General features: G+C 39.7%; 1 protein-coding gene across 4 annotated transcripts in view; it reads right to left on the minus strand.

Annotated features, from left to right (window-relative positions):
* Positions 1–10,254, minus strand: part of PHKA1 (phosphorylase kinase, alpha 1 (muscle)) — a 742,463-nt gene that overhangs the window by 94,136 nt on the left and 638,073 nt on the right. For 2 of the 4 annotated variants that reach the window (XM_006895992.1, XM_006895990.1), the window contains exon 28: positions 716–741. The exons of the other annotated variants lie outside the window; for them this stretch is intronic. In XM_006895992.1, coding sequence (XP_006896054.1) covers positions 716–741 — 26 coding nt within the window. The remainder of the gene's footprint in view (positions 1–715; positions 742–10,254) is intronic. 4 annotated transcript variants of the gene reach the window in all.

The raw sequence follows: 10,254 nt of genomic DNA on the forward strand, positions 1-10,254 counted from the left end.
GGACATTATGCTGAGTGAAATATCTCAGTCACAAAAGGACAAATACTGCATGGTGCCACTGTTGTAGAATGGGACTGACATCAGGGTTGGGGTAAGACTGAGAAAAAGTGGATAAATTATGTATACTGCATTGAAGCTGATGAGGGAGAGAACAACTTAAAAGCAATATATGTTCAGGTATTATGGTTATCACAAGAGTTCAGAATTAAGGTTGCATAGTGTAGTGTGGGGGGGGGGGGGGGGGGGTGCGGGGTGATTGTATTCCAAAGAAAGAATTTTTCTTTTAGTTTTCAAAGAGAGGAGAGAAATGTGTGGGAGGGCTGGGCAGGGAGAAAATTGCAACAATTAATAAATGTAAATAAAAAAACTCTGTAAATGTTCATGAAAATTAAGAAAATAAAATTTTTAAAAAGTGTACATATTAATCCTAACTGGAGGAACTCAGGATTTCAATTTCTTCTCAGAAGCAAGTTACTTTCCTCCTAAAATTAACAGAACAAGGTAGCTCTGTCACACAATGGATAGCGCATTGGACTCTAATATTTGCAGAACAGTTTAATCAATCAAAAGGAAAGTTATCTACAAAATTGCTGATACAAAATATTATCAAACAAACTACTTATTATCTTATTTGTAATCAGACCAGGAGTACACTCAAGTTATATAGAACTAAAGGAAGTGTTAATTGTATTAAAAGACTCCTTAATTGTTTCACTTGACTCTCAGTTGAAATAGTTACCCGTGAAATCCCACCTGAATAAGAAATCGTTCAGGGGTAATATGGAGTAGACAGATACCAATTCAGGCTCTCTTCAACAAAGACATCATAAATAAAATATTATCCGGGACCACCAAAAATAAAATTAAAGAATTGAAGAAAAACCTAGAATGAGAATACGGATTAACCACAATACCATAAAAGGTGCAATGAAGCCATTTTGAATGGCTTTTTAATTAGTTGTTGGGACCAAGGTCTGTGGAGATGCTCACACTGTGGAGGTACCCAACTGCAGATCTGGTTAGCTAATGGGAAAGGTACAGTATTCCTTCTTGTTCCTTGTGCCCTTCAAGTCAGTTCTAACTCATAGTTGACCCTCTAGTAGGTTTTCAGAAGCGGTAAATCACATGGAAGGAGATTGTCCATCTTCCTCCCACAGAACAACTGGTGGATATGTTAGAACGTGTACCTTTGGGGTGACAGCATAATTCTTTACCACTAAGCCACCATACTTCACATGATGGACTGCACAGGAATTAGATTGACTACATCTGTGGAAAGAATCACAGAAGAAGCTCATTATCAGCAGTCAAAATGAAGCATGGTGTTGATTGTGGAAGAGGTCATCAATTACAAATTGAAGTTGAAGAAATTGAAAGCAAGTCCACAAGGACCAAAATTCCCACCTGAATTTAAAAATAACCTCAAGAACAGGATTGGAGACCAGATGAATTTTGGGATGACATTAAAGATATCATTAATGAAGAGAGTAAAGGGTCTGTAAAAACAGAGAAGTAAGAAAAGATCAAAATGGATGTCAGAAGAGACTCTGAAAATTGCACTTAAGAATCTGGAAATTGCACTTGAGCATCCAAGAAGCCAAAACAAACAGAAAAGATGCTGAAGTAACAGAGATGAGTAGAAGATTTGAAAGGACAGCTAAAGAAGACAAAGAAAATATTATAACTGTATGTGGAGGGAACTAGGGTTGGAGAATAACAAAGGAAGAACTTGTTAATTCTCAAACGGAAAGAGCTGAAAACCAAATTTGACCCTTGAGTTGCAATACTGAGAAAATCTTGGTATTTTTCTTGTTATTATGTGCTGTTGAGTCACCTGCGACCCATAGCAATCCTATGTACAGCAGCTGTGAACCCTGCCCTGTCTTGGGCCAGTCTCACTAATTCTGACATACCAATTCCCATTGTCCCAGTTACTGTCTCAATTCATCTCACCCGGAATCTTCCTCTCCTGCACTGTCCGTCCATCTTTCCAAGCATGATACCCTTTTTTCTCCAAGGACTGTTTTTTTCCTGGCCATATGTCTAAAGTATGTAAGAAGGACTTTCAAAATCCTAGCCTCTACGGAGAAATTTGGTTGCATCCTCTCTAAGGCAGACCTATTTGTTTTCTTGACAGTCCAAGGTATGTTCGAGACTCCTCTCCAGCATCAAAATTTGAAGACATTGATTCATCTTCTTTCATCCTTAGTCATTCTCCAGCTCTCTAATGCATAACAAGCAGTTGTGAACACCATGGCCTGGTTTATGCACATCTTTGTCTCTAGAATGACATCGTTGCTTTTCAGCACTCTGGAGAGGTCCATGACAGCAGATTTTCCCAATGCAATTACTCTTTTGATTTCCTGACTGCTGGTGCCAAGAACACTGATTGTGGAGCTGAGCAAGCTGTAACTGTTAACAACCTCAATCTCCTCTTCATCTATCATGGCCTATTAGCCCAGTGGTAAGAATCTTTGTCTTCTTGAGATTGACCTACAACCCATACTGAAGACTACAGTCTTCTATTACTATCTTCTGCAGCAAGTGTATCACGTCCTCTTCAGTTTCAGCAAGCAAGGCTGTGCCATCTGCATAACATAGGTTGTTGATGAGTCTTCCTCCAATCCTGATGCCACATTCCTCCTCATAAAGCCCTGCTTCCCAATAGACAAAATCTTGAATGATCCAGGAAGCATCAAAAGAAAGTGGAGGAAATACATGGAGTCACTGTACAGAAAAGAACTGGTCTACACAGAAATATTTCAAGAAGTGGCATATGATGAAGAGCCAATGGTGTTGAAAGAAGAAATTAAAGATGTATTGAGGGCATTGGCAAAAAAATAAAGCCCCAGAAGTTGATGAAATACCAATTGAAATATTCCAAATAACAGAAGTAGCCCTCAGGGTGTTCACCATTCTGAGTACGGAAATGTGGAAGACAGCCACCTGGTTACATACTAGAAGAAATTAATATTTGTTCCCATTCCCAAGGAAGGTGGTCCAACAGAATGTGGAAATTATCACACACTATCATTAATATCACATGCAAGCAAAATATTCCTGAAGAGCAACAAATGATGGTTAGAACAGTAAATTGATAAAGAACTGCTAAATTCAAGCTGAATTTAGAAGAGGCACCTGGAATATTATTGCTGATGTCAGACGGATCTTGACTGAAAGAGAGTATTAGAAGAATGTCTATTTGTTCATTATTGACTATGCAAAGGCATTTGACTGTGCAGATCATAATAAACTATGGCTAACCTTGAGTAGAATGGGAATTCAAGAACACTTAATTATGGTCATATGAAATTTATAACTAGATCAAGAAGTTCTTGTCTGAATGGAGCAAGGAAAAAGGCATAGTTTAAAACTGGGAAGGATATGTCAGATGTCTCTTCATACATATGGTTACAAAACACAATACATGTAACCAACCTCACTGATGTAAAGGATACTGAAAAGGCAAGTATTTTGTTGCACGTAATTATACAATAAGAAGAAAAATAAAAGACCAGGCAAAAACCTAGATTCTGGAGTGAAAGAGACTAATTCACACATGTTCACACTAATTAAAAAAAACAAAAACAAACAACAAACAACTGAGCAAATCATTTGAGAAGGTGGACTTTATGAGGAAGAGTGTGGCATCAGAATTGAAGGAAGTCTAACCCACAACTTACGTTATATAGATGATGCAATCTTGATTGCCCTCAGTAGGACCTGAAGCACTTGCTGCAAAAGATCAAATACTGCAATCTTTAATATGGATTGAATGTCAACATCAAGAAAATAAATGTCCTCACCACTGGATCAATAAGTAACATATGATAGTTGGGGGAAAAGGTTGAAATTGTCAACAATTTCATCTTGCTTGGGTGCATGCACAGTCAATGCCGTGGTACTAGTAGGCAGGAGATAGCAACATGAATAACATTGGGAGTATCTGCTGTCACGAATCTCTCCAAAATCCTGAAGAGCAATGATAATGATAACAGTTCAAAGACTAAGGTGCATATGATTCAAACTATAGCCTTTCCAATCACCTGCTATGCATGTGAGAGCTGGGTAATGAATAAGGATGACAGGATAAGAACTGATGTGTTTGAGTTGTTATATTGGAGAAGAGGGTTGAGATTGACAAAAAAACAAACATGTTTCTTGGAGAAAGTGTAGCCAGAGTGTTCATTGAAGGTAAAGATGGTAAAGCTTCATCCATATATTTTGGACATGATATTAGGAAAGGCTATTTCCGGACACAGAAGAATTTCATGAAACAATGTATGAGCAAGGGCCTGTGGTGAGGAAGGAAGAAGTTCAAGCTGCTCTGAAATAATTGGCAAAAAACAAGGCTCCAGGAATTGATGACATACAAAATGACATATTTCAACAAAGAGACACTGGCCTGTATGTGCAAAGAAATCTGGAGGACAACCACTTGGCCAAATGACTGAAGAGATCAATATTTGTTCCCATTTCAGAGAACGGTGACCCAGTAGAGTGCGGAAATTATCGAACAATATCACTGATATCACATGCAAGCAAGATTCTGCTGAAGATTATCCAAAAACTACTGGAACAGCACATCAACAGTTAACTTTTAGAAGTGCAGGCTGGGTTTAGAAGATAGTATAAGCTAATGTTAGATGGATCTTGCCTGAAAGCAGAGATTACCAGAGGAATGTCTATCTGTGTTTCACTGACTATGCAAAGGCATTTGACCGTGTGGATGACAACAAGGTGTGGCTGACTCTGAGAAGAATGGGAATCCCAGAACACTTGACTGTGCTTATGCAAAGCCTATACTTGCACCAGGAAGTAGTCATCAGAATTGAGCAAGGAAACAATACATGGTTCAAAATTGGGAAAGATGTATGTCAGGGATGTGTCCTATCTCCATACTTTTTCAATTTATATGCAGAACAGATTATCCGGGTGGCTGGGCTCTATGAGGAGAAATGTGACATCAGGATTGGTGGAAGATCTATCAACAATTTGCGTTATGCAGATAACACAACCCTGCTTGCTGAAACTGAGGAGGACCTGAAATGCTTGCTGCTGAGGGTCAGGGACTGCAGCCTCCAATATGGATTGAGGCTCAATGTCAAGAAGACAAAGATTCTCACCACTGGACCAATTGGCAGCATCAGGATGGATGGTGAAGAGATTGAGATTGTTCACAGCTTTAGTTTGCTTGGCTCCACATTCAGCAAGAAGAAGAAGATTGACATGATCATAGTTCATCCTAAACACATGGCCTATTCAAGGCTCCTCTCAAGCCAGCAGAAACTCTGTCACAGGACAAGAGCCCTACTATTCGGCAGACACTTTTAGGACAGACGTCTTATTTTCAGCCACAAAGATAGCAGCTTCACAATGTTTAGTAGGCAACAGATAATCTCAAAGTAGCAAAAAGAGAGAAGATTAAATGGAACAAAAAAATGACCAAAGTACAGAACAAGAAAATCTTTCTGAGGAAGAAAGGTTATGGTAACTTTGATAAGGAATTCAAGAGGAAATTACTTAAGTGTCTTCTATATATTGAGAAAAACACAGAAAGTAGAGAAATTTTTTGTAAAAAGAAAGTATGCCAGATCAAATAGAGAAAATTAATGGAAAATTAGAAACAATAGAAAACATCATAAACAGAAAGATGAGTGACAAAGAAAGAATTCTCTCATGTGATTTACATCCTCTAAAAACCTACTAAAGGGTAAGCTATGAATTGGTTACATGTCAGTGGCAGTGAGTTTGAGATTTTTTTTGTTTGTTTTATAAAGTGTAATCAACAATAGGTTCTGGTGGCTTAATGGTAGGGAAGTACACTGCCAGTGCTAAAGCATGTGGCTCAAATCCACCCCCTGCTCCTTGGGAGAAAGATAAGCTATCTCCTCCTGTGCAATACACTGCCTCTAAAAACCATTGAAGGGTACGCTATGAATTGGTTATGACTTGACAGTAAAAAACAACACAACAATAATCATACATAATGAAAATTACAGTCTTTTAACTTTATTGGTGAATGCTTTAGGTATTTCTTTGTTTTCAGCAAGCACAGAGACTTTTGACCAAGGAAATGCATACACAGCCATCACTCATGTTATTGAAGACTTGCATATCACTGTGATACTAAACAGATCACAGCAGAGCTATCAGACTGGAGAGGACTAGAACGAAAGACCTTGTAATTTACTTCAGAAAATCAGTCAATGAAAGTAGTCTGATAAAAATCATGGGGATTATGTAGGACTGTGCAACAATTTGTCTGTTGTGCAAAGGTCACTATGAGAAAACAGCAGCTATCAATGTGTTGTTGTTGTTGTTGTTGTTATGTGCTGTCAAGTCGCCTGCAACTAATAGCCAATCTATGTACAACAGCCCTAAGCCCTGGTCTATTCTGTGCAAATCTCTGACACACCTGCCTCCCCATTACCCTAGTCACTGAATCAATCCATTTCATTGAGGGTTTTCCTCTCTTGCGCTGTCCCTGCACCCTCCCAAGCATGATGTCTGTCTCCAAGGTCTGGTCCCTCTTTAAAGCATGTCCAAAGTATGGCAGACGAAGCTTTCAAGGAGCAGCCTGATTTAACCCTCTCCAGGATCAACCTATACATTCTTTTAGAAGTCCATGGTATATTTAATACTCTTCAACACCACAGCTCAAATGTATCAATTCTTTTGCTATCATCCAAGTCATTGTCCAGTTTTCCACTGCATAGCAAAGACCATGTAATTGCAAAGATCATGACCTGGATCAGGTACACCTTAGTCTCCAGACTGACATCGTTGCTTTTCAGTACTTTGGAAAGGTCTATGACAGCTGACTTTCCCAACGCAATATATCTTTTAATTTCCTGGCTGCTGGTGCCAAGAGTGATGACTGTGGCACCAAGAAAACTAAAATTGTTTACAATCTCAATCTTTTCACCATCTATCATGATGCTCTTAATCGGCCCATTGGTGAGAATCTTTGTTTTCTTGATATTGAGCTTCAATCCATATTGAAGGCTATAGTCGTTGACCTTCTTCAGCAAGCACTTCAGATCCTCCTTCAGCAAGCAGAGTTGTGTCATCTGCATAGTGCAGATTGTTGATGAATTTTCCTCCAATCCTGATGCCTTTCTTTAAGAAGTCTAAAGTGAATTGTATTGTTTGTGATATTTCTCGGTGGAAGAATTTGCCTTATTATCAGCTACTCCAGGATTCAACATCAATATAGGGGAGGAAAGGCACTTGACTGTGTGGATCACAACAAATTGTGGCTGACACTGGGGAAAATGGAAATCACAGAACACATGATCGTGCTTATATGAAACCTACACTTGGATCAAGAAACAAATCTCAGAACAGAGCCAGAAAACACCGCATGGTTCAAAATCAGGAAAGGAGTGCATCAAGGATGTATCCTGTTTCTATACCTTTTCAATCTGTATGCATCATAGATCATTCGGGAAACAGGGCTTTATGAGGAGGAGTGTGGCATCAAGATTAGAGGAAGACTCATTAACAATCTACAATGTGCAGATGATACAACCATGCTTGCTGAAACTGAAGAAGACCTGAAACACTTGCTGCAAAATGTCAAGAACGGTAGTCTTCAATATGGATTGAAGCTCAACATTAAGAAAGCTAAGATTCTCACTACTGGGCCAATTGGCAGCACCATATCAGATGGAGAAGAGATTAAGGTTGTTAACTATTACAGCTTACTCAGATCCACAATCAACGCTCAACACCAGCAGTCAGGAAATCAAAAGACGAATTGCATTGGGGAAAATCGGCTGTCATGGACTTCTCCAGAGTGGTGAAGAGCAACGATGTTAGTCTAGATACAAAGGTGAGCCCAATCCAGGCCATGGTTTTCTCAATTACTTGTTATGTTCAGAGAGTTGGACAATGACTAAGGATGACAGAAGAATTGATGCCTTTGAGTTGTGGTGCTGGAGAAGAGTCCTGAACATACCATGGACTGCCAAGAAAACAAACAGATCAGTCTTGGAGAGGATGAAACCAAGTTTCTCCTTGGAGGTTAGGATTTTGAAGCTCTGCCTCACTTACTTTGGGCACGTGGCTAGGAGAGATTGGTCCTTGGAGAAGGACATCATGCTCAGAAGGGTGGACGGACAGTGCAGGAGAGGAAGACCTCGGATGAGATGGATTGATACAGTAATGGGGGCAATGGGGGTTGGTGTGTCTGAATTAGTGAGACTAATCATAGGCAACTCAATGGGACATAACAACAATAACATATTTTGGCAGGTTTGAAAGTAGGAGTGGTATCCAATTTCTAAGTAACATGCCTCCTGAAACTATGAACTTTGATAAATATTGATAGTTGTAGAGGGGCTTCAGGCCTTTTGTTTATAGGGTCTCTATGAGTTGCGCTCGACTCGAAGGTAATCAACAACAACAACAACAACAACTACCATGGTGTTTCTCAGGACTAAGCCTGATCAGCAAAAACAGCAAAATCTGGCCTTTAGAAAGCAGGGTGACCAGATCATTCTTAATCAAGATATCCTGTTGATCTGGTTCAAGGCCAGTTACAGCACCAAACTTCTACATTAACAGTAACAATGGTGCTAGCAGAGTCCAGCTGACAAAGTCCAAGGAACTTAATTTCTCCTGCTGATGAGAATCAGCATTCTCTTCATAGTCCTACCAATTGAACGTGGAGTTGCTGTTGATGTGAGAGGTAATGTAATCACGTTTTTACTTAATGCAAATGTACTTTTCTCAAATCTTGGCCAAAAGCAGAGAGTACCAGAGGAATGTCTACCTGTGTTTCATTGATTATGCAAAGACATTTGACTGTGTTGATCACAACAAATTGTGTTGAACCCTGAGAAGAATAAGAATCCCAGAACACTTAATTGTGCTCATGCGAATCCTATACTTGGACCAGAAAACAGTCACCAGACCATAAAATGGAAACACTGCATGGGTCAGGATCTAGAAATGTATGCATCAGGGATGAATCCTATCTCCATACCTTTTCAATCTGTATGCAGAATAGATCATTTGGGAGGCTGAACTTTATGAGGAGAAATGTGGGATGAGGATTAGAAGAAGACTTATCAACAATCTCTGTTATGTAAATGCCAAAACCTTCCTTGCTGAAACTGAAGAGGGCATGAGGCAATTGCTGCAGAAGGTCAAGGAATGTAGTGTTCACTATAAATTGAAGCTCAACATTAAAAACAAAACAAAAACAACCAAAGATTCTCACCACTGGGGCAATTAGCAGCTTCATAAAGGATGGAAAAGACATTGTGATTGTTGATAACTTCAGCTTGCTTGGTTCTACAATCAACACTCTTGGCACCAGCAGTCAGAAAATCAAAAGACTAATTGCATTGGGAAAGTCTGATGTCAGAGACCTCTCTAGAACAACAATGATAGTCTGGAGACTAAGCTGTGCCTGATCCAGGATATGGTCTTCACAATTACTTGCTATGTATCTGAGAGATGGACAATAACTGTGGATTATAGAAGAAGTATTTCTGCCTATTAGTTGTACTGGAGAAGAGAGTTGAACATACTGTGGAATGCCAGAACGAACAGGTATGTCCCGGAGAGGGTAAAACCAGGCTGCTCCCCGGAGACAAGGATTTTGAGGCTCCACATCACATACTTTGGTCATGTGGCCAGGAGGGACCAACCCTTGGAGAGGGATATCATGCTTGGAAAGGTGGGAGGACAGCACAGGAGAGGAAGACCCAGGATGAGATGGATTGATTCAGTTACTGGAGGAATGGGATAAGGTCTAGCTGAGATGATGAGATTGGCTCAGGATAGGGCAGGTTTCAGAGCTAACGTATATACAAGATCACTATGAGTAGAGGTGGCTCAATGGCATATAACAACCACCACCACCACCACCACTTTTTTTAAGGCCTTCCTCTCCCCAACTGAAAGTATAAACTATAAACATAAAGAATAACTTTAAAACCAAACCTGTCACCTTTAATCATTGTGCAGAATTCAAGAAAGGTATATATGCATGTGGCCAGGAGAGACAGGTCCTTGGGGAAGGACATTATGCTTAGAAGAGACAGCGCAGGAGAAGAAGATGCTGGATGAGATGGATTGATGCAGTGATTGGGGTAATGGTGGTTGGTGTGTCAGAATTAGTGAGAATGGCTCAGGACAGGGCAGGGTTCAGAGCTGCTGTACATAGGGTTGCTATGGATTTTAGGTGACTCAACAGCACATAAAAAAAAGTATAGATAGATAGATAGATATAGATATATC

This window comes from Elephantulus edwardii, unplaced genomic scaffold, assembly GCF_000299155.1.
Source record: "Elephantulus edwardii isolate Elephantulus edwardi_28Jun2011 unplaced genomic scaffold, EleEdw1.0 scaffold00178, whole genome shotgun sequence".
Taxonomy (NCBI): Eukaryota; Metazoa; Chordata; class Mammalia; order Macroscelidea; family Macroscelididae; genus Elephantulus; species Elephantulus edwardii.